Below are 27954 nucleotides of genomic sequence, written 5' to 3' on the forward strand. Positions count from 1 at the left end.
GAAGTAAGTTGGCTCGAGAGTTTGTAGAAAGTAATCTACCATTTCTCCCTCTCTCATTGGAGGATCAACTCTGGCTGCCTGCTCTCTCCATCGGAACCCAAATTCCCTGAAGCTCTCCCCGGGTTTCTTCTCAAGCTTTAGCAATGCGAGACGGTCTGGGACTATCTCAAGGTTGTATTAGAAGTGTCCTGCGAAAGCCTGTGCCAAGTCATCCCAAGTGTACCACCTGCTCGGATCTTGTCTTGTATAACACTCCAATGCCGACCCGCTCAAACTCTGGCCAAAGTAAGCTATCAGCAGCTCATCTTTTCCCCCTGCTCCCCTCATTTTGCTACAAAAACCCCGTAGATGTGCCATAGGATCGTCATGCCCTTTGTATAAATCGAACTTGGGCATTTTGAACCCTGCTGGTAATTGAACGTCAGGGAAAGGGCATAGATCCTTGTAGGCCACGCTGACCTGGTTGCCTAACCCGTGTATGTTCCTGAAGGACTGCTCCAGGCTTTTAAATTTTCGCATCACCTCGTCCTGCTCTGGGCTCTTAGCCGTCTTTTCAATCTCTGTCGGGACCTCAAAGTGGGGATTATAGGTATGTGGCTCGGGTGCTTTGAATGTGAGTTTAGGGGGTAATATTGTGTGTCGTGAGCCTGAAATAGTGGCTCACTGGATGATCTGTGCAATGGGGCTGGGGGAGGTGCCACAAAGACGGGAACATTTAGTGGAGGAGGGTTTTGATTGGGTGGTGGAGCTTGGGGATCATAAGCCTCTCTTCCCTGATAATAGTGAGGGCTTGGGAAACTTGTTGAAGGACCGGGAGAGGGATATTCTGGCGTGTGTCCTGGTTGGAGAGTAGGAGTAACAGGTAGTTCCTGCCCCTTTTGGGCTCTAGCCAAGGCTATCTGCATTTCATTCATTTCCAGCCTCATTTTTCCATTTTTTCCATGGCTTCCTTCAGCATCTGATTTGCCGTCTTTTCCGACTCAATACTGTTGTCTGATCCAGTCATGCTTTCTGGTATAGGACCTTTCGATCTTGTTTGATAATGGTACGGTGCCAGTACGCTTTAATAACTAACTGATATGATTGGAAAAACAACAAACTTGTTAGTGTTAGAGTCTTAACAGATATTGTAATTGCACGTTGGGGGGATGCAATGCTCTTAGGCAGTTAATCATTTCTAACATGCTTTTGCTCTGACCGCATGCATCATCCCGGCTTATTTTGTTCTGACAAATATATATATATATATTTTTATTTATTTTCTTTTTTTTTTCATAATTACGGTCGAATCCTATAGAGATTGCCTACGTATCGTGACCCCGCACGAATCAGACCAAGCGTAGTTCGTGCCATAAAAATAAAGACTCAATTATAACTTTTATTATTCAAATATGCTATTACAAGCCATAAAAAACAAACAAAAATACAGACTCCATACTTTTCTTTTTAAGAATGTTTGAAGAGAACATAAGGGCAGACAACAGACTCTGAAAAACAAACAAGTGCAAGATTGAACTAGGGATACATTAAAGCTTTGGATTTTGGTGCCCGCGAGGCATCGTTCGGCCTTTCCGCGGGCTTTGATGCCAGACTTCTTTGCAAGCTTTTTAGTTCCTCCATGATCCGGTGGACATAACCCATGACTGAGGCAAAAAGGATATCACGGGGCATTTTCTTCACATGTTAGGCACTTCGTGGTGATGTAGCGCCCAATCTCATTGATCCTACCCCTGATTCTATCCCTTTCTATGCACAACTGTTCTATTCGTTGATTCTTTAGTCCCAATATTCGAGTATTGTCAATGAGCTGATCTTGGAACCTCTCCATCTGTTCTTCCATTCGGGCTATTGACTCATAGCAGCGTTCCCTATCTGTTCTAGCATCCCGGGCTTGTTTAAGGACCCGATTATTGAGAATGGAGTTTATTTCTCTCAATGTTGTAACACTCATTTCGTAGTCCCTTTTCACTTGCCATAGGTGCTCTCTCCGCGCTGCTCTAACTTTTGCCCACCTGACCCGCATTCTTGCTATACAAGCCTCAGATCTCTCCAAGTCTTCTCGGCTTTTGCTGACCTGACTCCTTAAATCTGCTATCAACCTCGTATCAGCCCGGATTCTCAGTTGGTTGTTGGCATCCATTTTCATCCTCCGGATCTGAGCTTTGAGGTTCTCGCTTTATCTGTCTAATCTGTTCTTTTTTCCCTTGTCGGCAGCAACCTGCACTTTGTTCTTAAATTGTAGATCCTTAATCTGTTGTTTTAGCTTGCCTATTTTGGCAAGATATTCCCGCTCTTTGGCCAACCGGTCCCAATGTTCTTGTGAAGATTTGGCAAACTCTTGAAGGTGAGGTCTTTTAGCCGGCCTTCAAGACGACATTTCCCCTTTGTACCAAGCCTGATATCCAGGTAAAACTTCCTCTATTGCTTGATTCAACACACAAGTATTTGCCTCTAAGTATTGACATTGGCTCCAAATCTGGCAGACCCTCACTTCTGGAAACTGACCATCGGAACTGATCTCAATTACCTGGGTGCTTAAATCCTCATCTTTGGGCACTATCTGACATCTCCCAAGTTGCCTCAAAATCCGATACGGCGCATAAGGTTGAATGCTCTTAAGTCCCATTAAGAGAAAATGGGGTCTAGCTGCTGGCATGTATATGAATTCGTCGATCGGTAACCATCCCAGTGTCCAATGTATTTGACTAGCGTTGACGGTCCGGAAATATGAAGTCCATACCGAGACTCCTTCAGGTAGGCGGGCCTCATTAATTATGGTGTAGAACTCCTCTATGCATGTCTTTTCAGAAGACCCATGGCTTAGGAACTGGGCTCGGTGACATAGGTGTTCGGTCATCCACATTTGCAATAACAAGTTACAACCTTCAAAAAAGTTTCCTCCGGCTTTGCAGGCCGTGAGAGCTCGGAACATATCAGATACAATCATCGGTGCCAGCGTGCTATCTTTTTGAGTGAGCAAAGTATTGTCGACCCCAACTATCTTTATGTCAATATTCCCGTCTTTTCTCGGAAAAATTAAAAGCCCTAAGAAGGTTATCATGAAAGCAACTCGTCTATGTTCGTCCCACTTTCGACGGTTACTTTTGCTGCACAACTTGTTTTCTGGCTTGTCGAATCCTCCTATGTGGCCATATCTTTGGTATATGAAGCTCAGAGTGCAAAAACCTTTTGTCAAATCAGGGTTATGGATTGTTCTGACTATCTTTAACGAATCCAGAAACCGGTGCACTGCTACGACTCTTGGAGCAACCAGGTACTTATGCCTCAACGGAACCTCAGTACTGCCGATGTACCCTGCTATTTCCTCTAAAGTTGGGGTGAGTTCAAAGTCCGAGAAATGGAAGACATTGTGCGCATGGTCCCAGTAAGGGACTAGGGCCCTTATAATATCTCCTCGAGGCCTGATGTCCAACAAACTCGTGAGACCTTTCAAATGTTTCTTGATTTCGTCATGCCCTTCTTTGCCTAAATCACTCCATCATAGCCGCAACTGGAGGGGAATTTTATTCATGATTGAAAAAGGTTCATTCTGAATCGTGCTCATTCTGCACATTTATTAATATGATTAAACAAAAGAAAATTTATTTGACTCAAAATGATTTGATTATTTTCCTAAAAAAATAGATCTTCCGAACACGACCTTTCAGCACTTCAGGGACGAAGATTTTAAGTTTGTGCGAGTTAAAAAAAATGATAGAAGTGGCCATTTATACAAAGTCAGCCTTCCGGCGTTCCTTTTGGGAGCATTCGGCTTTTGATAAAAACGGCATCACCCGACTCTGTGACAGAAAATTAAAATTTTGACATATATTTTTTCGATTTTTTACAAAATGGGAGGTTGGACCCGAAGAGGGTTGCCTACGTATCTCACGTCCTGTGAGAATCAAACTGGCGCAGACATAAACTAAACTTGTAAACAAAACTCCTTTCTTTTTCTTTTTTTTTTCAAATAAATTAAACTAAAAAAAAAACATTTTTATTTTTATTTTTCAAAATTTTGGCAGGGTTTTGATACTTTTTGAACTTTTGGTTTTATTTTTCTAAAAAGTAGTTATCTCCCTACACTGCTATTTTTCTCTTCTTTTTTTCACAATTTATCTTAAAAATTGATGATTTCAGAAGCCGGTCAGCATGCAGATCTGAAGCAAATAAATATGCAAATCAAACAGGATGCAGCAGGATGGTCTTTTTCTATTTCAGGTTGCTAGTCCTAGACGGACCCAACCCCTGTGTTGAGCCCCATAAGTCAAAATGCAACATGATGCAAATAAGCGTTCCTACTAGGGATCCGGCATGAAGTCACGTTATTCTATGTCAAAACCTGGGTCTATGTTCTAGACAGTGTACCCGAGCGGACAACTCGAGTTGAGGAAGGAGTTCCTTTCCGGGAACCAAAAGGCCAGCCGGCTTAGAAACTTTCCGAGCCTCTTTTATTTTAGGGTATGACACTAACAGAATAGGGAGTCTTAACCAGTAAGCACATCCCCGGAGGTAAGAAGAGAAGGTTTCAGCACAGTTTATATGTACAGTTCAAATAATATCAAAGCAGTAAAAGCATCATTTTGCATATTATGCACAAATCATACGAGAATATCAGATAATAAAGCCAAAATATAACAATTTATCAAGCTCGAATTTCTAACCCTGAACCGGAGGTTCTGGGTCACCAGTTCCCCAGCAGAGTCGTCAGAGCTGTCACACCTCCTTTTTCCGGCACCGCGAGGGTACAAGGGAGTTTTTTCCAATTAAAGGACAATCGAAACGGGATTTGTTTATTTATTTCAGAGTCGCCACTTGGGAGATTTAGGGTGTCACAAGTCACCAATTTAATCCTGAATCGAGAAAAAGAATGACTTTGTATTACAGACCGCGAACCAGAAATCCGGATAAAGAATTCTGTTAACCCGGGAGAAGGTGTTAGGCATTCCCGAGTTCCGTGGTTCTAGCACGGTCGCTCAACTGTCATATTTGGCTTAAATATCTGATTTTTATACAATTATGAGCTCATGTGCAAATTTAGCATTAAACCGCTTTTATCATTATTCTTATTATTATTTTATACAAGAATTGCAACGTCGTGAAATAAAAAGCATCTCGGACCACGTCACAACCAGTGTACACGTGATTTGTTGACGCATTTTTGACTTCGTCAAGATCGGGATTTGGGTTACATAAATACACACTCGTATTTAAGAAAATAACTATATTAAATATGCGCCAAAATACTACGCGTTATTAAACTATTAGGTAGGACTGTGAAATTTACTAAATGGCCCATCCCGGAATCTAAATATTTTTTTTAAAAAAAATAAATAAATAAGATTGGAGGACCCTGCAAATTTTTGTATTATTTTTATTTATTTATTTTTAGCGAAATCCTCCCTTATTTTATGAATATCTTTTAATGACTACTTTTTATTATTACTAATATAAAATCAATCTCTACATACTTAAAAATAACATATTAAATACTAGTTTAAAACAAATATTAACGGAAAGTAATATTACTAAAATTATAATTATAAATACAGCATGGAATTGTCAAATAATTTTTTTTTTAAAAAAACTAATTATCCCATAGTCAATTAAAATCATATTGTTAGATGACTTGAGCTATTGAAATTAATTGTTTACAAATACTGAAAATTAGAAATAATCTTGATTACTAAACCGTATTTCTAAAAATTAAATAATTTAACCTTAACTAACCTTGTTTTAATTCAAATCATGTCCTAATACTTGATTCGTAAAATTAATTCATGTTTTAACCGAATTCAGCTACATGATTCCGATTAGCTTAACGTTGGCGATACTAAAACCCTTATGAATAAGGAATTTAATCAATTTTGCCAAACTGATTTAATAAAGCCATTTTTACGTTATTTTCTTCTATTTTTATTATTTGACAGTTTAATTAGTAATGAACATGCTTAAATATATACTACCTAATAATCAGGTTGAAGCAAAGCACTATTTAATACATCGCTACAATATGCCTAATTATGCCAAACGACGGTGATTTACAGAATAATAATACATGAAATAACCTAAATGCAATTAATAAAAAAAACTAAATTAAAAATTTAAACTTCCATTCTTCATTTCAGCTTACAAAAGGCCAAAATTACAGTTGTGTACCTGGTATTGCCAATATAAGAAGAAGAAAGTCAGTCACGCAGTACGTAACACAACAACAACAATAATAACCAGCAATCCAATCAACAGAAATCCCAGTGACAGATTTGAAAATCAAAATAAAATCCAGAAACACTGTCAACAAACAACGGACAGAAACCAAAGGAATTTTCAGATTTGAAAGGCTAATTAATGTTTAACCCTTAATTTCTAAACCCGTATATCAAAATATTTATCAGGTGTGTACTACTCTCTCTTCTAATTTTCAGCTCTTTTTATTTGTATTTTTTTTCTTTTCTTTTTCTTTCTTGAAAGTTTTAATATTTTTCGGATTTTTTCTTTCTCTCTTAAATATTTAGCTTTTTTTCTCTCTCTCTTTCTCTATCTGTTTCTCTCCTAAAATCTGATCAAGCCTCCTATATATATCACATCCCAAACACTTTAATTAATTAATAAAATAATTATTTTCTCCTACCAAACCCATTATCTTCTCACTCATCCCCATTTTAATCCCACTAAATTAAACAAATATATCAACCCCACCCCATTACATCTTGTCCCCCATGCTTATCATAAACAATTACCATATTCCCCTCCACTACATTATGTCTTGTCCCCCATTATATTAAACAATTATATCACCTACACCCCATTACCTTTTGTCCCCCATGCTTAACATAAAGAATTATTCAAAATGTTCAATTCCCAAACTACCCCTCCGACCTTATTGCAATTACCATTTTACCCCTGAACGTACTGCAAATTACCAAACTACCCCATCAGCTATAACCAATTCACCTAATCAATCTTAACCAAAATATAGCCAATATGATCAATTTCTAACAATGTTCAACAACAAATTCAAACTAAATGATGAACAACAAAGAAACAACTAAAATTATCTTGATTGAACAACATCTTTAACAACAAACAAACCTACTTTCAGATTCAACAACAACAACAACAAATAAATATATTCATATTTCTAAATTCAATAATCATTTGAATTTAAAATCTAACAACTTTACAACCAACAATTCCTATATTAAAACTAAACAAAATCATGAAGCAAACTGAAGAAATAAAAAATGATAATCAACAAACAAGAAGATCAAACTATACTAATTTCGGATTCAAGATTAATCCAACAAAGTATGAACATAAATGAAAAGATTCAACAACAATAACAAACAAGCTTTATTCAACTTCGAATTAAACTTAAACAAAACAAATAAACATATTCAAATCACTAATCTTCAAATAATCAATTAATCTTTTTAAATTAAATCCAACAAAATTATAACAAAGATACATGATCCAAAAATTAAAAACCAAAACATAACTTCACATTAAATCACTGAATTAAAAACGAACTTCAAAAAAAAAATGAATACGAATTAAATCTATATTAACAACAAACAACGGATTCAAATGATTTAAGCTAACACTTTTCTATATTAAAACTAAATCCTCTTAAAATTAATAAAACAAAATGAAAAATAATTTAATAATTAATTGAACTTCAACTTAAATCTAATAACAATATAATTAAACTAACAATTTTTAAAGCAAACTTATACTAATTCCAAATTTGAAAATATCAAACAAATTACGGACGAAAATAAACTTAGAACAACTAACCGTAAATGACCACCGACGAACTCGAACGAACTTTAAACGAAACCAACGAAACTTTGACATAAACGAACTTGAAGATGACGAAGCGACAAGCTGCGATGGCAGCCATGGCGGAAAAAAAACGAAGATGAAGGAGCAGCAACACAAAACAGTAGCAGCAATACGAAGGAGAAGATGCAACGGGCAGCAACACGAAGCTGCCATGAGCAGCAGTACGAAGGCAGCAGCGGCAGGCAGCAGCGCAGCAGACGGGCAGTAGCAACGGCACGGAGGAGCTGGGAGGCGAGGTGAGGCAGCCATGGCAGTCCGCGCGACGAAGAAGATGCAGCTGGTCGTTGACGAGGAAGATGAAGCAGAAAACGCAGCAGCAGTAGCGGCTGGACGCGAGGAGGAGGAAGGAGGAGTCGTTCATGTTGGTGAAGCCGCGGGTGTGTGTGTTACGTCGCCGTGGTTGTGTGTGTGTGTGTGTGTGTTGTCGACGTGGTTGTGTGTGTGGCATGGGGATGAAGGGAATGAGAGAGGGGCAGCCATGGGAGGGGCTTTGAGCTCTTTTGGAGAAGAAGGAGAAGAGAGAAAGAGAGGGGGGGTGAGTTTAGTCTAGGTTTTTTTTTGTTTTTGTTTTGTAAAAATGAAAAATGAAAATGAAGAGGGGGAGTTGGGTTGTTGGTACTGGACTGGGTCGACCCGGTTTGGAATGGACCGGGTCATAGGGAAGGTTGGACCATTTTTTGGGCCTGTGGCTTGAAATTGAAGAAGTGGCCCAATCCGATTTTTCTTTGTATTTTTGCCCTTTTTTCTTCCTTTATTTTTCTAAAACTAAATTATAAAAATACTTAAATTATTATTAAGAACTAAATTAAGTTATAAAAGCGCAAATTAACTCCCAATAACAATTAACACACAATTAGGTAATAATTAAGCATAAAATTGTACAATTGGACATTAAATGCTAAAAATGCAAAAGATGCCTATTTTTTGTAATTTTCAATTTTTGTAAAACAAACTTAATTACTAACAATTGTATAATTAAATCCTACATGCAAAATGTGACATATTTTTGTATTTTTTATTAATTTAACAAATAAACATGCACAGACAAATACAAATAATTATCCAAAAATGTCACAAAATTCTCAAAATTGCACACCAAGGAAAATCATTTTATTTTGAATTTTTTGGGAGTAATTCTCGTATAGAGCAAAAATCACGTGCTTACAAGGAGTTAGACTAAGAATGTCATTGGTTGTCTATTGATGTAGGGCTTTACTTGCTAGTTTTACTATACCAGCCATATATTTCGTATTTCGTATTTCGTATTCTGTATTTAATATCTCTTATATTGTGGTTATTTTATTACGCATTTTTATGGTACTAATATATCATCTCCTATTGCTTTTTTGAGCTGAGGGTCTCCTGGAAATAGCCTCTCTACCCTTCGGGGTAGGGGTAAGGTCTGCGTACATATTACCCTCCCAGACCCCACTTGTGGGATTATACTGGGTCGTTGTTGTTGTTGTTGTTGTTGTATAGTTCTTTGAAACACTATAGCTAGATTTGAATAAAACGAAATTCTTTTAATAAATATAATATATAGGCTACACGTCTATGTTTATCTAAATAACTATAACAACTAAAAATATTTTTTTTGTAAGAATATCATGGAATGCATGTTTGATAAAATAAATTAATATTTATAAATATAATGTCATAACATTATGCAAATATTCGACAAAATTAATCAATAAAGACCATTCAACTTGTCATGAAAAATTATTTACACCCCTAAACTTTACGGGTGTCCTAACACCCCACTATTGTTAAAACAGTTGTATTTATTTACTCCTTCCTAAGCGCTGGCCTAGCTATATTAATTTGAGTGGGAAACACGCGCTTTATTAGTAAGCCACGTAATTAACATGGACGACACTCAACAAACTGTCTTTCCTCTATCTAATTTTCATAGCACATTATATATGTCCTTGTCATCTTCCTATCTTTTCTCCTCAATTCAAGAATTCTAAATATCAATTCATTCCCCACTGAAAATTCAGAAAAAAAGCATTACATAAAAACCAAGAAAAAAACAGTGTTCAATTCAATGGAAAAATCTAGTGAAATAACATTATATTTCATGACAAGTTGAATGGGGTCTTTATGCATTTTCTCTAAATTCTAACTAAAAAATGAACAACATGCAATGTGAAATAACAAGCCAATACTACTAAAATAAGTAAATTGGAACCATAAATATAACACAATTTCAAAATCCAAACCCCCCCCAAAAAAAAAAATTTAACATATATCAAATTCCAACATAATAAAAATAAGTTCCAATACAACTTAAAATAAGGAAACATAATAAGTTTATAACCTCATTCAACAATGAAACTCTATTTTAATGACATCACTCATTATATGCACAGCTTGTTAGTGACTCATTATGTCTAATATTAGGATGAGTAATTTCAAAAACTAGAATAATAACGTAGTTACGCTAAATAAAGAAAATATAATATACGAGCAATTATATGGAATCACAAGAAGTAAAGGTAGAGAAATAATAAATAAATAATATATAAAAAGATATTTTTTAAAATTTAAAAAGAAATTAGAAAGTAAAAATAAAAAATAAAAAAATAATGGAGATAAATATTTATAAAGAAAACAAATTTAAAATAAACACAAAAAGGAAATAAATTAAAAAATAACCTTGTAATTACTACCAATTCTCACCTCACCTTTGAGAATTGGAGAGTGTAATTACACCTCTCCAATTACACCCAATTCCTTGCCAACCAAGTAATTACTTGGCCAGACAAACCTGCGAAGTTGTGTAATTACACCCAAAAGTGGTTCATTAATACATCGAAAATGAAATTAAGGAATTTAATGTGAACAAGGAAAAGTTAAATGTGTGTCAATTTCAAACTAATAAAAGTCAAATACAGTCAAACATCTCTATAACCGTCGCGTTTGTTCCGATATTTTTTTGATGCTATAGTGAAATATTGTTATAGATGACATATATTATAACATAGCATAAACAATTGGTTCCGACAAATCCTTGGCTTTATAATAAATGACTGTTATATAAGAATGATGAGGTCTGACTGTAGTTACAACTTGGAGAAACAAAGGATTATCAATGCCTTGTATTCAACTTTGGGAATTCGATGTTTTTGTTTGATGCCGATAGTAGCGTCCAAATCAGCTCAAACGCTCCTCGATTATTCCACTGGGTAGCAGTTACTCGGGAAGAAATCACATAGTATTTTTTGTCTTTGCTTGGAATTGAATGTTTAATACTTCGTTCTTTATGGCTATTCTAAAATGGGAGAACCAAATGTCTAGCTACTTCAAGAAGGAGCTTTGAGAAATAAATCATGCAGAATAGGGGTTCAGCATAGCACATACATAGATTAATACCAACAGCAGAAATAAACCGCATTATGGAGAAGGAAAACAGTCGGAATCCTTCACAAAATCCATGCAATGAAGAAAAATGTCTGTGTCATTCACCAAATATACATACTTGAATCATTTTTAACAATAGTACTTTAAATAATGGCAGGCCACAGAAGTTGAACATCAGTTTACATGCGATGTTTACATCAATGCGGAGAAATGAAAAACTTGCAGGCAACCAAGCTTGATTCTAACCGGGGGGCCATTTCAGCTGTCTCCCACCAAGTACGTGCAAGTGAAGATGGTACACGGATTGACCTATGCGAGAGAGAGAGAATAAGTAATTACTTCAGTAACTCTAAGTACTTTTTTTTCTTTCTTCAGTAAGTGCTGTTATGCTTTTTTGGATTCCTAAAGATGCAAACAAAACTTAAGATGCATATGAGATGTAAATAGCATGGTATTCTCTTCATTGTTTCATACAGAAAATTCCCCTTTTAGCACTGAGGTTCACATGTTTGGAGGAGAGTGGGGGAGTATTTGAAGGGAGATAGACTTACATGCAGAGGCACCACTATTAATGACAACACGAAAGCCATCGACAATGCCTTCTTTCTCCGCTACTATCTTGGCAGCATAAAGGAGGTGACCCAATATATCTTCATGTCTTTGTTCAGCCTTCAAAGATTGGAACAGAACCAGTTGCAAGACATCAATTACCAGAGGAAATGGCACAGAAATGAACATCAGCAAAATTGACTTTTTTCCGGATGACAACTGCTAAGTTGCTAACCTATAAGGTTGTTCACAACCCCTAGATTACACTCTTTCCCTAAATACTTCTATTCTTTATTCAGTAAAATCATCACTGCAAACTACAAGCACTTTTCACATACAAGAGCCACCACTGCATAATATCATGCAAAAATCAATGCAAGGTGGCTGCATTTTACATCCAAAATATGTGTCTTGTCTTAACAAACAGGACTCTATATATCTCAATTACAGGGGCAAAAGCCAGTACAAAAAAGGGATATCAACTTATGGAGATATTGTGGTCATCTATTTCTGATGTGGGACAATAAGTTTAGATTCTCACACCCCAAATTTTAGTAGAGACCATTTGTGATTTGTGGTATACCGAAAGTCAAGATGCACATTCCTTGAAACTAGGCAGGGAATGTGTTCTCACAGTAATGATATTATCAGAAAAGTAGATGAAGAAAAAAACACCACCTTTCCAAGCTCTGTTAATCCATCCCTCGACTTCGGGATAACTAGAACATGAACGGGAGCTTGAGGATTGATGTCGCGAAAAGCAAGAACTTTTTCATCCTCATATACTACAGAGGCAGGTATCTCCTTTGCGATGATTTTATCAAATCTGAATGCAGAAAAAATTTAATCAGAATGCGGTGAGCCTAGATGATCACTCAGTCACCATGTCTGACAGAAATTATGCAAGTCAAGCTGTGGATGTTCATGTCAAATGTACAACTATGAAATAAGAGCTTAAGCAGCTCGTCTAATTAACCAAGATCAGTATAATCATTCTTTCTCAGGGAAGGCAATCAAGAAGCATATAAACAAACTATTCTCACGACAAACACTTGTTACCTTGTAAAATTCAAGTGTCCAATTAACTTTAAATCTTTTTTTTATAGTACAAAATGTATTAGATGGAACAGTTGGAGGCCAACTATGAGGTAACATCTTGAACAAAAACTGAACGATGATATTTAATGAGAATTGAAGTACTTATTTTTTTGATAAGGGACAATTGAAGTAATTATTTGAAGAGTCTGAATATCTGATTACTATCTAGGTCACATCCTTCTCAAAAGTAGACATCTGTTGTTCTTTTTTTTTTTTTTTTACAAGGGACATCTGTTGTTCTTAGAAATGCATTTCTAGTTATCATCTACCATAAGTAACCAGGAATTCATGGGAAAAAAATAGCAGATGTTGTAGCAATCAGCCTTTTTATTTTTACTGACTGCTATGTGCGTAAGAAACCCTATGTACCAATGCATCTGATTCCAAAATCCAAACTCCAGTTCTTGAGGAACCTATACACTAGGGAGGTTTTTGAAATGAGAAATGCAAGTGAAAGGACACCTATCCAAAAGAAAAGCACAATACACAAAAGGATGCAGAGTTCAAAATAATGGTATTGACTTAAATTTTTAGCGCCAATGACTTCGACCTTTTACTTAAAAGATAACTCTACAGTGTGATTCTTCTTCAATAATTATCTCCAGTAGTCAATAAAATTAAAGGACTTCTATTTCCATAGTAAGGAACACTTAAATTCTATAGTCCAATCAGAAAGACTGAAAGAGTGATACAAACATCCTGTTAATTTGTTTCAAGTTTTGACAATCTAAACTTATTGAGTAATAGAACTATCCACAGGAAAATAGTACATGGTTGGAGCTCCAGTATCAGCATTTACGGCAGCTGTCCTGGCAGTTGCTTCCTCATCATGTGCAGCAGCTACATAAGACCTGTCTTTAACAAAAGAAAACAAATTTCAATGAGAAACTTGAAGAGGAACTCTGGGAGCAGAGAAAGCGCATTCTAAATTACAAATATTCCTATAAGTAAGCTCCTGATTTGCATTTGTATTAATTAAACATAGAAAACGTTTATCATAACTTTTTACGCTCAGGGGCTACGCTAGAAACTTCTTTTCTAGTGCAGAAATAGTTTTTATAAGTATTTTATTGCAAAAGTAGTTTATAAGATAGTGACGAGACTATATCAGATTTTTGCCTGAAATTGTTTGATAACAGTGATCTAGTGTAGAACGTGAAGATTTAGGATACGACTTGATTGCTACTAATTGGAGTTTACATAACATGTAAAATCAACTAATCTATGTAAGTAGTACAAATTCATAACTGAGCTTGCGAGAATAATCAAGCTCGTATTCCATAGGTTAAAATTAAACAAAGTAGTTCACAGCTCTAGCCTCTACTGATCTACTCGTAAAGGCACTAAAGTTCCTATCTCGTGAAGTCCGTCCATGCAGTTGATAAGAGCTCATCACTACCAGCAATAGAGAAAGCATATGAAAAAAAGAAACTTCCATGCCAAACAATACCTTTCCAATTACAAGATAAGGCTCTACCCAGTAACCACATAGAAGATTATCTCCCATGCACAAGTTACTACAGGTAACACAAACTCACTGACAGATATAGACCCTTAAATAATGTATTCCTGATTATAATTTTCCTCGCAAAGGATTTTAAACACATCAAAAACAATTAGGAAATCCTTATGAGAATCAAAGTATTATCTCTATGATATGTTGGAACAGTCCAAGTCTGGTTTAGAGCCTCAGTTACAGCTTTAAAGAAAGAGAATGACAACAATGAAGAGAATTTGCATTCAAATGACAACTGACATGACTACTGTGAGCACGTGATTTTTGTTTCGCACGACAATCGCTCCAAAAGAAATAAAAAATAATAATTGGCCCTGCTGTACAATTTTCGGATTTCTGTGCGGCACTTTGTTGATTTATTTGTGACTTTTGCCCATTTTTATTTTTTCTTATTTATTTATTTAAAATACAAAATGTGTGTGTCAGGCGTAATTCGAACCGTAATCCGGTCGTTAAAAAAAAGAAAATCATAAATAGGCATCTTTGTCCGTGATTTTGATTTGTTTGATTTTACCTGTTTTGAAATATTTTAGTGTGTGTGAATAATTGTATTGAGTGTGTATTTAATTTTTAATTTGATTTTTTGCTTAATTTTGTTTTTAAAATAAAAAAAAAAGAAAGAAAAGAAAAAGAAATAATCTTCTTCCGGATTGGGCCAATTTATTAAAATTGGCCCAAAACAAACAACGTCCAAACCAGGCCTGCCCGGTCCAAGTCCAGCTGATGCATAGAGAGTCCAAACGACGTCGTTTCAATCCAGTGTGGTCTGGGCCGTTGATCTCAGATTGATCAACGGCCAAGATCACATTTCCCATACCCACGAACAAAACCCGACCCGTTCCACACGGACCAACCCAAACCCCCATTAGTTGAAACGACACCGTTTCCCCTAAGCCCTTAGATCCAAGCCATTGATTTCAGTTGATCCAACGGCTGAGATTAACCCACTCATTCCATATATAAACCCTTTAACCTTACCCTGCCCCCCCCCCCCATCCGACACCCCAGCCTCCGTCTTCAACTTCATCCCCATCAAACCCTAGAGCCGCCCCTGTATCCCCCACCATGAAAACCGGCGGCATGAACGCCGGTGACCTTCACCTCAACACCATAGAACCCCCTCACCACCCTGAACATAGACCTGTTGACCGCTTAGTTCGAATCATCCCCTAGGTCCTCGAATCTTCATTTGAAGATTCGAGTCAAAACTCGGTTTACACCAACCAACCCCAGCTTCACACCAGATACTCCCCAGACCCCCCTCGTGACCAAACCATACTTGGTTTGGTCCGAATCTGACCAGGGAAGCATGAATCCCAGATCTGAGTTTTGGAAATTTTGTAGTTCTTCGTCACTGGTTCAACCGAAGAGATTAAGGTCTAATGGACGTTAACCAAAGTGTTTCTCATCTGAGAAACACTTCGATTAAAGTCCGTTCAGCCTTAAGAAAGGTCTGTCCAAATCCGATTTTAACTTTTGATTTTTCGAGTTTTAAGGTGAATTTGCTTTTTTCCTTTTACTTGTTTTAGTCCGTGTGATTTGTTTTAAAAGTCTGTTCATATTTGTTTTAATTTTATCAACTTTTGTTTGTCCACTTTATCTGAACCTCTGTGTTTGTCTAAATCCCCCCTCCTATTCTGATAAGGCATTATGTATTTGTTGTGCAATTAGTTTGAATTTCAAGTTTGGACTGACTAATTGACTCCTCGAGTGCATTTCTGCTTAGTCAGTATAATTCGAACCATGTATCGATACTGTTTAAATGTCTGATTTTTTGCTACGATTGTGTATGTTAATGCTAATATAGTCGAGTCGACATGTGTCGTCAATTAGTTTCAACTGTCCGAACAATAACAAATCGACTTACTTCTGCTAAGCATTTGTTGAATCAATTAAGAACCAGTTTTGTTTACTTATAGCTGTTGATTTGGATCAGTAATGTAAAAGGGATGTTTGGTTTAAATGCTGAATTGGAGGGCATGTGCACTCTTGCACAGCATGTGCATTGGTGCACCTCATGTGCTTTGTGCACAACCTGTGGCCTGCATAAAGGTCTTTGTTAAGTTTTAAATAATTTGACAGCATATGCTGTCAGATATATTCTACTGCCCATACCTTGCTTTAGTTTAAAAGTATTAAACCTTTTAAAAGTTAAGTCTGCCAGGGAATGTTGATGGGGGTTAATACTTAAATAACTAATTGGAATCTGAAAATGAAAAAGGCACATGGGAGGAGTACTGTGATATTAAAAAGAGGCCGTTAAAAGGAGTAGTGTTGAGGCTTATAAAAAGGGGCACATTGAGAGATATAAAAGAGGGATATAGATATACAGAGAGGGGGATACACACTGGACCTTGAGAGCTGAAAAAGAAAAACACACACACAGAGAAGAGAGCAAAAGAGAAAAGGATACCACCTGGCATTAAGGAGAGGGATACAGAGTTGGAGAGACACCTAGAGGATTAGAGGCTAGAGAACCCGGAAGATTTGAGAAGAGAAAAGACACACACTGTGAGGAATTTTTGAAAGAGAGAGTGGAAATACATACAGATATATACACACAGACAGAAATAGATAGAGGGAGGATAACACAGGAAAGAGGAACTGCATCTTTCCTCTTTGTCTTGATTCTCATCTGGCCGGATTTCCCTGTTCCATATCGATTTCTTTTGAGTTCTGTTTGAGATTTTTAGTTGTGTGTAGCATCAGTGCATCCCCAGATCTGTTTTGCCTAAATTCTGATTCATATTACCGGGAACTTGCCACACTCTGTCATCTTTCATTGGTTCCAGCTGCATCTTGCACTGGGATTTTGCTTTCTATTTGGTTACCTGCTGTTGCTGCTGCTATTTGGTTTCCTGCTGCTGCTGACCTTTCTGCTTCACTTCTTCTTTGCATTTCAGTATTCAGTGTTTTCCAGGTACACATTTCAAATCCAACTTTGGTGTTAACTGTAACAGTTCAAAAGCATGAAATGAAAGGAGTTCTTGAAGAAGATTCAGATGTCTGTTTTGTACTGCTTGTGATATACTGATTTCTGTTGTATAAATTGATTAGTGTGATTCAGTAGTGAAAGATTAGTTAGACTATACTTAATCAAGTTTAGTTTTTTTGCATCTTAGTTTCTAGTTGTTTGCTAAGTACAAGATGTAATGGTATAATATATAGAAGGTGTGGATAATTGGCATAGAACTTTCGACTGGATTCCCGTCAACTAATGACATGTATAGGATAGAATATTTCCACCTACACAATAATGTTCTGTGTTATTTTCTTTCCATTTATCAGGACCGTTAGGCAACATATAGGTACATGTTCGAATCCCCATTAGTAACAATGCCTAGCATTCAATTTCCTTAACCTAGCTTAAATAAGTCTAGTTAAGCTCGATTCGAGAAAATGTTCGGATTAAGTATTGCATTCCATCCACCTCCATATAGCTTCTTTGTTCAACCAAAAATATTTCATAAGGTATGGCGTCTTTTCATTTTATAAGTGATTAGAAATTGATAGTAATCCGTTTTTGGTCAAAACATATATTTCAATTAGCATACATCTTTCCTTCTTCTATTTCTGGAAACGAAAACAATAAGAAATGTAGTCATTGTAGGTTTTATCCTTTTTTAAAAATAATGAGACGAGCCTCGCCAAATAAAAGAAAAAAAATGCAAATTGCGGGGCCTTCAACAACTAATCATAATATTTAGAATTCGGGCTAGGCCGTTTAGTGAATCTCATGGCCTTCTCAGAAAATAATAACGCGTTAGACTCTTTAGGCGCGGCTTAATTAAATTACATTCTTAAATTCGGGTGCGCATTTATGTGACCCAAATTCAAATCTCAACGGAGTCGAAATGTGTTAACAACTACGGGTGCATTGATTGTGACGTGGTTCGAGATGCATTTTCACGACGTTGCAATTCTATAAAAATAAATGATAATAATAAAAACGGTTTAAACTTAATAAAAGCACATAAGTCACAACATGTATTTAAATCAGATATTTAGCCATTATAACAATTTAAGCGACCGTGCTAGAACCACGGGATTCGAGGGTGCCTAACACCTTCCCTCGGGTCAACAGAATTCCTTACTTAGAATTTCTGGTTCGCAGACTTCATTTGGAAAAGTCGAAAATTTCCTCGATTTGGGATTCAAGATAAACCGGTGACTTGGGACACCAAAAGCCAAACCTTTCCCAAGTGGCGACTCTGAATTAAATAAATAATCCCATTTCGAATATTGTCACTTAAATTGAAAAAACTCCACCCGCGCATTTAACCCTTCGGGGCGGGCGCGCAAAAAGGAGGTGTGACAACTACAATCACTTATTATGCATGTAATGTAGTACTAAAAGAGATTAAGAGAAGCAACACAGAAAAAGCATTCCACTTTGAAATGAAAACAACAAGGACTCAAACTACCAAGAACAGTTATCATCCCTCGATGAAGATGACCTATTCGAAACCTTCAGTAGCTCCACCACACTGTACAATCTCAGACAACCAGCACAGGAACTTTTATGAAACACTTTTCATTTGGCAACAACCCGTAATGTTTTGACACCATTACATTTCTATATACAACTGTCAGTAACTCGAAATTTGACATGTTGTTTTATCTATCAAATGAACTGTCAACCACTACTTAAATATATTCTTCAACTATCACTAATATAATTTTGCAAGTCAAATTAATATCTTAAACACCATAATTAAAATAATACAAGAAACCCACTTTGCAGAAGCATGTCAAGAAATGATAGATTCCTCAGCAAAAACAAACAGAGTTAATAGTACAACAGCTCCAGCATGCAGTACAAGCTCACCCCCACGAAGAACAACACATAAGCAATGTCAGTTTAATCGAATATGGATATAATTATTGAACCGCTAAAGAGTCAGGTTTTCAAGAGAAATTTACAAAACCTGAGAGAATGAAGGGGATGACGCAAGGCTGGTGGAGTTGTAGCTATGAAATTTGATGCCTTTATGAAACCCAAAGCTTTTACTATTGAAGGGCCTCTGCAAAATCACATCTTTCAATGAGTAGAGAGGGAAAAAAAAGGAGAGAGTGGGAGTGGGGAGAGTAAAATGTACCGCAAAAGGGTGAGAGAGTTTATCATAGCAGCCATGGAAGTGAGAGAAAACGAAAACGCTGCAATTAATTGGTCTAACAGATGAAATTGAAGAAAATCTAAGGGTCTCTGAGCAATTACTTTTATTGCGTAATTTCCATGATTATAATTTTATACGTTTCACAGCCGTGGATCGTACGGCAATTTTTTTTTTTAAGTAGTACTAGTATGGCGTAATTATTTTGGATAGAATTCGTAAATACAATTTTCAACTCATAACATTTTCTTTTTTGGAAATTTAACTAATTGCAGTTTTTGTTATAAAATAAAGACTATAAAGTAAAGACAAATATTAAGAGAGACTGATATATTATTTGAATTCAAACTGATGTACATACTAAACTGAAATCTATTCTATTTATAGAAGAAAGGAAGCTGCTGTGTAAGCTGCTACTATACCAGATATGGATAATCTTCTACTGAGAGCAATGTTTATCCATAACGGAGTACTGAAAGGATAAGCTTATTGTACCCGATATGGATAATCTTCTACCGGGGTAATGTTTATCCATAACTGGGTACTGAAAGGATAAGCTTATTATACCCGGTATGGATAATCTTCTACCGGAGATAATATTTATCCATAACTGGGTACTGAAAGGATAAGTTTATTATACCCGGTATGGATAATCTTCTATCGGGGGTAATGTTTATCCATAATTGGGTACTGAAAGGATAAGCTTATTATACTCGGTATGGATAATCTTCTACCGGGGGTAATGTTTATCCATAACCGGGTATCGAAGTGATAAGCTTCTTCAGGAAGCTTATTTCCAATAAAGTACTTAAATAGATAAACATATTTACGGTGGAGTCCCATATGGATAAGCTTCTTCAGGAAGCTTATTTACAACGGAGTACTAAATGAACATCCATAATATAATATATTTATAACACTCCCTCTTGGATGTTCATTAAAAGATAATGTGCCTCATTAAAACCTTACTAGGAAAAACCACGTGGGAAAAAATCCTAGTGAAGGAAAAAGAGTACACATATTTAGTAATACGCATTGCTGGCTGCCTCATTAAAAACCTTATAAAGAAAACCCTGTGGGAAAAACCTTAGTAAAGGAAAAAGAGTACATCGCGCATTTTACTCCCCCTGAAGAAAACCTTATTTCAAATATTTGAGTCTCCGAATTCCAATCTTGTATACCATATTCTCAAAAATTGATGTTGATAAAGACAATCTGTTGGATTGTCACTTGAACTAATTTGATGCACATCAATGTCACAATTTTCCTGAAGATCATGTATGTAGAATAATTCTGGTGAAATGTTCTTCATTCTATCTCCTTTTATAAATCCTTCCTTTAATAGTGCTATGCATGAAACATTGTCTCCGTATAATATTGTGGGTCTTTTATCACATTCCAACCCACATGTTTCTCGAATGAATCACTAATCTTAATCATATGCACTCCATCCTCCTCATTATGATCATTTTGATCATTAACTCCTACTATTTTTCAAGGATTGTTACCTTTGGAACCGATTGGTCTACCACGCTTCATGCGTACAGTAAACTCTATCCTTCAGGGACTTTAATTTTAATAGGAGCATTTGCAGCTGAAATATGATATTTAATTTTGGATCAGCAAATGCTTCTGGCATTCGACTTGAATTATCTTCTAAGTGAGGATCATGATAATTCGATTCATATAGCATATTTTTCAACTGTTTATTCCATCCCCCAAATGTTAGAAAAACTAACATATATCCCTAATCATCTTTGGGAAACATATCTTTGTGTATTATGGTAGAGAAATTAATCATATACCACGCAACAAAAGATAGTAAAAATATTTGGTTTCTGATCCTAAATCAATTGTGAAGGGAGGACTTATCATATATTGTTGATCTGATGCATACAAGTGCTGCTATATGCAATTTAGAAAATCTTAGACCAACACATGAAGCTTTGTTCTCATAAGAAATGGTTTAGCCATTAATAGGAGGTATTCAATGCTAAACCAGCTTGGATATAAACCAGCATTATCAAGATGAACTGTCTTGATTTCATAATCTGAAAATTATGCTCTTAATCGGGAAAAGCAATTCCAAATGCCAAATTGCAGGTTGACAATAATTACACATGTAACCATCTCATATATGCACCTATAAGTGGTTCACATGATAGGCGAACGAGCCCATATTCACCTTTTATATATTTCAGAATCAGGGGTCTTAATCCCAACTTTAGCTGGTATAATCAATTCATTATGAGAACAAGCAACACATGAGAATTCCTGAAGAATCTTCTAGTTCTTTAGTATATGCTTATCTGAATTCTCAAATAGCTCATTTAAAAATGGCAAATGAAAACTTCAAGTTTATCATGTCATGTGCTATCTCTTAGTAAACTTCTGGTTTACTATGGCATAAACTTTTGCTTTAGTAAACTTTTGGTTTACTGTGATACATGATATAGTACAAATTAAAGAATAAGGCGGGTAACTTCTCACATACATATTATTTTACCCCCTATGATTGTGGAAACATGAAGATTATCAATCTTCCAATCATTTGTAGTCTCAATATGATAGCCATTTGTATTAGTAAACTTCAGGTTTACTACAACATATGTTTTGACCATAATCATATAATATGAATGACATATTTGTATATAAGCTCTTCGAGAGCCTTCATTTATTATCCACAATCTAATATTTATCTGGCACTACTGGTATCATGTATTCTTTAGGCAAACATTTAGCTCTTCAGGAGTTGTTGATACATTTTGTACTATCAAATATTGCTCAGACACTGCTGGTGTCATGAGAGAAAATCACAATCAAATAAACAATGTAAAACAATTGTTTAAGCACACGAAAACTCCTCTTCATAATATTTTTCCACTTCATGAGGCAATTTCAATTGTGTTACTTCTTCAGGAGCAAATTTAAAATACGAAATATTGAGTATATATTCTCTCAATTATATTAACTCTTCTGGAGGTGAATTGTAATGTATTCACATTAAGAGCGCGTTCATATTTACCCGACTTATTAGTATTGTCACATTCACTTCAGGGAATGGATTAATATTATCAAAAGTTCCCATCCTTCAGGAAATCGAACATAATTATCTGAATGCGCATTAATCATATCAAATTGTGATGCCTCAACCTCTTTTAAAATATTTACTACTTCAGGAGCAAATCGAGGCGTGCATTTAATATAGAGAATATTTATGTAGTTTATCTTCAATTGTAACCATAGAAAGCCTAAATTATCACTTCTGGTGATCATAGACATATACCACTTCTGGTAGTTAACAAAATATAATTACAATGAGATATACGAAATATAATCACTTCTTGTGGTTGTATATTTCTTGCAAACTCTGCTAGAGTTTAAGTTGATCTAATAATGTTATCCATATTCTTCAAAATGACATAAACAAGATATATTATAGTAAACATCATTATCAAATCATAATTTTTCTTTATGTACAACAATTACATAACCATACTATCTATTACAAATAACAAAAATTAAAATATTTACATTTTTACAGATTCACCACCGATTACATGACTTGTTTCTCCTTCTGGGAGTGCAAGGTAATCAGTTACATCCAAATGCATGAAGTCTAAATTATCTTCAGAAATAAAATTTGCTTCAACATTTTTCTCTGTTTTCTTTAGGGAGGCTTGATAAAGCTCAACCGGGTGCTTTGGCGTACGACAGGTACGTGACCAGTGCCCTTTTTCTCCACATCTATAGCATGTATTTTCTGCATTTGGTGTTTGCACCGCTTCATGCTTTTGTTCCTTCCTTTTCCACTGCTGGTGGTGAAAAGTGTTCTTTGGTGCATTATTATTACCATGATTAGAGTTTCTTTCCCGACCACGACTGGGGCCACGACCTTTTCCACGTTTAGCCTGGTGGAAGTTCGTCTCATTCACTTTAGGGAATGGACAAGAACCAGTAGGTCGGCTTTCATAATTTTTCATTAATAGCCCATTATGTTGCTCCGCTATAAGAAGATGTGAGATAAGTTCAGAATACTTTTTAAATCCCATCTCTCGATATTGCTGTTGCAGGAGCATATTCGAGGCATGAAAAGTGGTGAAAGTTTTCTCCAACATATCATGATCAGTAATATTATCACCACATAACTTCAATTGGGAAATAATTCTGAACATAGCAGAATTATACTCACTGATAGATTTAAAATCTTGTAGCCTTAGATGAGTCCAATCATATCGTGCTTGTGGAAGAACGACCATCTTCAGGTGGTCATATCTATCTTTCAAATTATTCCACAGTATGACTGGATCTTTAACAGTAAGATATTCCATTTTCAGGCCCTCATCACGGTGATGGCGTATGAATATCATTGCTTTGGCACGGTCTTGGTTTGATGCCTGATTTTTGTCTTTGATGGTGTCTGCCAGACCCACCGCATCAAGATGAATTTCAGCATCAAGTACCCAAGACATGTAGCTTTTGCCCGATATATCCAGGGCTACAAATTCAAGTTTAGAAAGATTTGACATTATCTAGGAAAAGAAAGTTCTTACCTCAGATACTTTCAAAATATTTGCTCGAGATGGCAGAGTCTCGTGTTGATAACGTGTTATAAAATAAAGACTATGAAATTAAGACAAGTATAGAGAGAGACTGATATATTATTTGAATTCAAACTGATGTACATAATGAACTGAAATCTCTTCTATTTATAGAAGAAAGGAAGCTGCTGTGTAAGCTGCTACTATACCAGATATGAATAATCTTCTACTGAGAGCAATGTTTATCCATAACGGAGTACTGAAAGGATAAACTTATTATACCCGATATGGATAATCTTCTACCAGGGGTAATGTTTATACATAACTGGGTACTGAAAGGATAAGCTTATTATACCTGGTATGGATAATCTTCTACCGGGGATAATATTTATCCATAACTGGGTACTGAAAGGATAAACTTATTATACCCGGTATGGATAATCTTCTACCGGGGGTAATGTTTATCCATAACCGGGTATCGAAGTGATAAACTTCTTCAGGAAGTTTATTTCCAATAGAGTACTTAAATAGATAAACATATTTACGGTAGAGTCCCATATGGATAAGCTTCTTCAGGAAGCTTATTTACAACGCAGTACTAAATGAACATCCATAATATAATATATTTATAACAGTTTTTTCTTTTTTTGCCTTTTTCTCTTTCTTTTTTTCTCCCTTTTTTTTGGTTTAAAAGATATATATATATATATATATATATATATATTAATATTAAGTATTGCGTTTTTTTCTCCCCTTGTTTTGGGAGAATGTTAATACTTTATATTTTATATCTTAGGTTAAAACTTTTTTACCAATTCCCCTCAGGTTGGACAATTAAAGTTTCTCTCCTTTTGGGGAAAAGAGAAATGTGGGACAATTGGGGACCTCTTTATATTTTTGTTTACTATTTACTCTGCTAAAAAATTTCCTTTATAAATTTTAAGTAATACTTTGTTACACAAATAGGCAGATTTAATGTTTATTTTTTATATATATTGATTATACATAGTTATACATATATTATACATGTATTATATATATTATATATCCGTGGGCTATTTCTAATTTAAGAGATTAGGTTTGGGTTAATTCTTGAAAGATTAAATTTTTCTTCTTCTTTTTTGTATAAAAAATGTGGATTCTAATTTCTAATCCACAAAAAACACGTTTGCGTCTTTTTTTCTTTTGTGTTCAAATATATATGAAGAAGTCGTGTCAGCTTCAAACACAAGAGGTCTGAAAATGGCAAATTTTGTAGTGCAACTTCCAAATAACCTGCGTTTGCGGAGCTTCACTGTCTCGTCCTCCTCTAACGGTATCCATGTTCATTCTTCCTAAAATACTACTATGGTTATTGAGAATTTCTGCTCAAAATGTGTACTTAGAGAAAAGATTTATATGTTCTCTTAGTAGAATTTAGCCAAAAATAGATAATTATGGGTTCTGCTCAAATCAACTGATTGTAGTATATATAACTGTTGTCTGAGCACAATTTAGATAATACCACTTTTGGCGGTTATCAAAATTCTTTTTCTATATTATTCAAATGCTATTTCTTTGCTTCTAAAACTGCCAAAGATGTGTGCTTTTGTTTGTTTGTTTGTGTTGTTCTTTAGAATGAACCCCTATCAACCAAAATTGTTCTGATTGAATTGCCTAAAAAATTGAGTTATTTTAATGATACATATCTTGCTTCATGTATTTGTTTGGATTATTTAATAGTGTTTTAGAGATTTATGCTGGGAATATTTTCTTGGTATAGACTATATATTGGTTATTCTGGCAAAACCAGTTATGGGTTCTGCGTAATACAAACAATTAGTGTATCCATAATAGTCAAATTGGTTAAAGGCTGTGCTCTTTGAGTTGAGCTTAGCATAGGCATTTCTGGGTTCTTGCTCAAAATTGTTAATCGTTGCATAAGTAAATAAAAGCAGAGAAGAATAATGGTATAGAATTTTAATCTTTATATCATTGTACAACATACGGAGGGAAATGCATCATGTTTTCGAAGGCGAATACTTTACCTTCAAGGTAGGGATAAGGTATGTGTACACACTACCCTCCCCGGACACCACTTGTGGGTGGGTTTGTTGTTGTTGTTTCCGAAGTCGAATACCATAAAGAATGAAATAAATAACCTACTTCAGAGAATTAGGAGATCACCCCTAGTTTCTCTCATTGCAACCATCCCCATCTGCAATCCAGGAAACAGAAACTGAAAGCATAATTACAGGAACCATTTAGTTGATGAATCCGGTTTTCTCTCCTGTTCATACTAAATATTCAGTGAGCCTAATTTAGATTTTTCAATGTTTTCTTTGAAATGCAGTCTTTACTCCTAAACCTACCAGTTGTGTGTGCTTTTGTTGGTCATGTAGACTTGTTGTGAGTGAAAGAACAGCTTCGAGTTCTTAATGCTTTTTAACGTATTTCTTAAGGTTAATGCTTCTAAACTATTCATAATATGGTTTCAGGGTCAACTCCTGGTGTGCCTCAATCAGCGGGGCCAGTGATTCTTGAACTTCCCCTTGATAAAATCCGAAGGCCACTCATGCGTACCAGAGCTAATGACCAGCAAAAAGTGATGGAACTGATGGATAGCATTAAGGAAATCGGGCTTCAAGTACCTGTAATTACAAATCCTTTGTTGTTATTTACTTTTCACATGATTTGATGTTACTTTGTCTTCAAACATAAGTGCAGATGAGAATTTACTCGCATGCACTCCCATTGTCGTGAATGAATTTGTTTGTCCTTATATTCATGACTTAGTTAACTCCCACTTCCTAATTTCCTATCTGATGACTTATAACCTCAAGAAAATAACCGAGTCCTAAACTTTCCTGTAGGGCATAAGCCATAGATCTTATGCCCCAGCTTGAACTAAATTTCCGTCAATCCTTTGCTAACAGAGAGGGTCACAGCCTTGACATCTGAAAACATTGTCCTTTATCAGCTAATTATGGGAAAGTCACTTTTGACACTTCTATTCCTTCTTGTATATGCATGGTTAAAGTACTTACCAATAGAAGTTTTGCCTTAGTTCATGTCAACCCATCTGCGGGTGAATATTAGGACTCAGACAGTTCTTTATCTTATGCAGATTGATGTGCTTGAGGTGGATGGAGTTTACTACGGTATGTCCTCTTTTCAGTTTCTTCCCTAAGCATTAAGCTATCATTGTGATCTTTCAACCATTACTTGATCTTTAATTGCTAAAGAGAATTAAATAATGTCTCTTGTCTTTTCCAGGGTTTTCTGGTTGTCATCGCTATGAAGCTCATCAGCGGCTTGGCCTTCCAACTATTCGTTGCAAAATTCGTCGTGGAACAAAAGAAACCTTGAGGTGCCTCCCCTTTTTTTTCTCCATCTTCTTTATTTTAATATCTAATATCATTCTATTGATTTTACCTTTCATTGCTTTTAGTTCTCTCCGCTGATGTTGCACCATCTTTGATATCACCTTTGCAGGCACCATCTTCGATAAGATCCTGCTAAATTACTCTAAATGGGAGATACATGATAATAGATTGTCTTCCAACACTGATGATGTATATGTAATGTATATGCATACAAAATTTGCCAATGTTTGATGTATTCAGTACCTAAAGTTGGAGTTTGTACATTAGACATGGTTGATGATGCAAAAGAAGATAATGAGTTTATGCATTGCTATACAAATCCCAGGCCATAACTACACCAGTAAACCAAAGCAACATTGCACAATTGTTGTTTCACTTTCCCTGGAAGGGATTCTCATCTTTCTCGTTCTTCCCCTTTGCTATGGGCTACTATTTGGTAAAAATGCCCCCTTATGTTTCTCTCATGGTAAGAAAAACTTCAAATAAAGGCTCAAGCGACATATTGCAGTTCTTCAAAAGGATAAGAACCAGTGACAAATCACCAGACCATGCTGGTTTGTTTG

The 27954-nt window shown here is 35.7% G+C and overlaps 2 protein-coding genes across 3 annotated transcripts; one reads left to right on the top strand and one right to left on the bottom strand.

Moving 5' to 3' along the window:
• Positions 1-11244: 11244 nt before the first annotated feature.
• Positions 11245-19627, bottom strand: LOC107812415 (14 kDa zinc-binding protein-like). 2 transcript variants are annotated; one of them, XM_075250088.1, is made up of 6 exons: positions 19471-19627; positions 19300-19395; positions 13626-13706; positions 12436-12583; positions 11760-11877; positions 11245-11517 (listed from the first exon to the last, which is right to left on the bottom strand). In XM_075250088.1, the coding sequence occupies exons 1-6, from the start codon at positions 19503-19505 to the stop codon at positions 11450-11452; spliced, it is 546 nt and encodes a 181-aa protein (XP_075106189.1). In that variant the 5' UTR covers positions 19506-19627; the 3' UTR covers positions 11245-11449. The 2 variants fall into 2 exon arrangements, with proteins under 2 accessions (XP_075106189.1, XP_075106190.1); XM_075250089.1 differs by lacking the exons at positions 19300-19395; positions 19471-19627 and adding an exon at positions 17203-17284 and having other exon boundaries at positions 13626-13710.
• A 5554-nt stretch (positions 19628-25181) lies between these two features.
• LOC107764730 (sulfiredoxin, chloroplastic/mitochondrial-like) lies at positions 25182-27704 on the top strand. The gene is made up of 5 exons (XM_016583334.2): positions 25182-25341; positions 26504-26658; positions 27133-27166; positions 27282-27375; positions 27501-27704. The coding sequence occupies exons 1-5, from the start codon at positions 25269-25271 to the stop codon at positions 27514-27516; spliced, it is 372 nt and encodes a 123-aa protein (XP_016438820.1). The 5' UTR covers positions 25182-25268; the 3' UTR covers positions 27517-27704.
• The last annotated feature ends 250 nt before the right edge of the window (positions 27705-27954 follow it).

Source organism: Nicotiana tabacum, chromosome 3 (assembly GCF_000715075.1).
Source record: "Nicotiana tabacum cultivar K326 chromosome 3, ASM71507v2, whole genome shotgun sequence".
NCBI lineage: Eukaryota > Viridiplantae > Streptophyta > Magnoliopsida > Solanales > Solanaceae > Nicotiana > Nicotiana tabacum.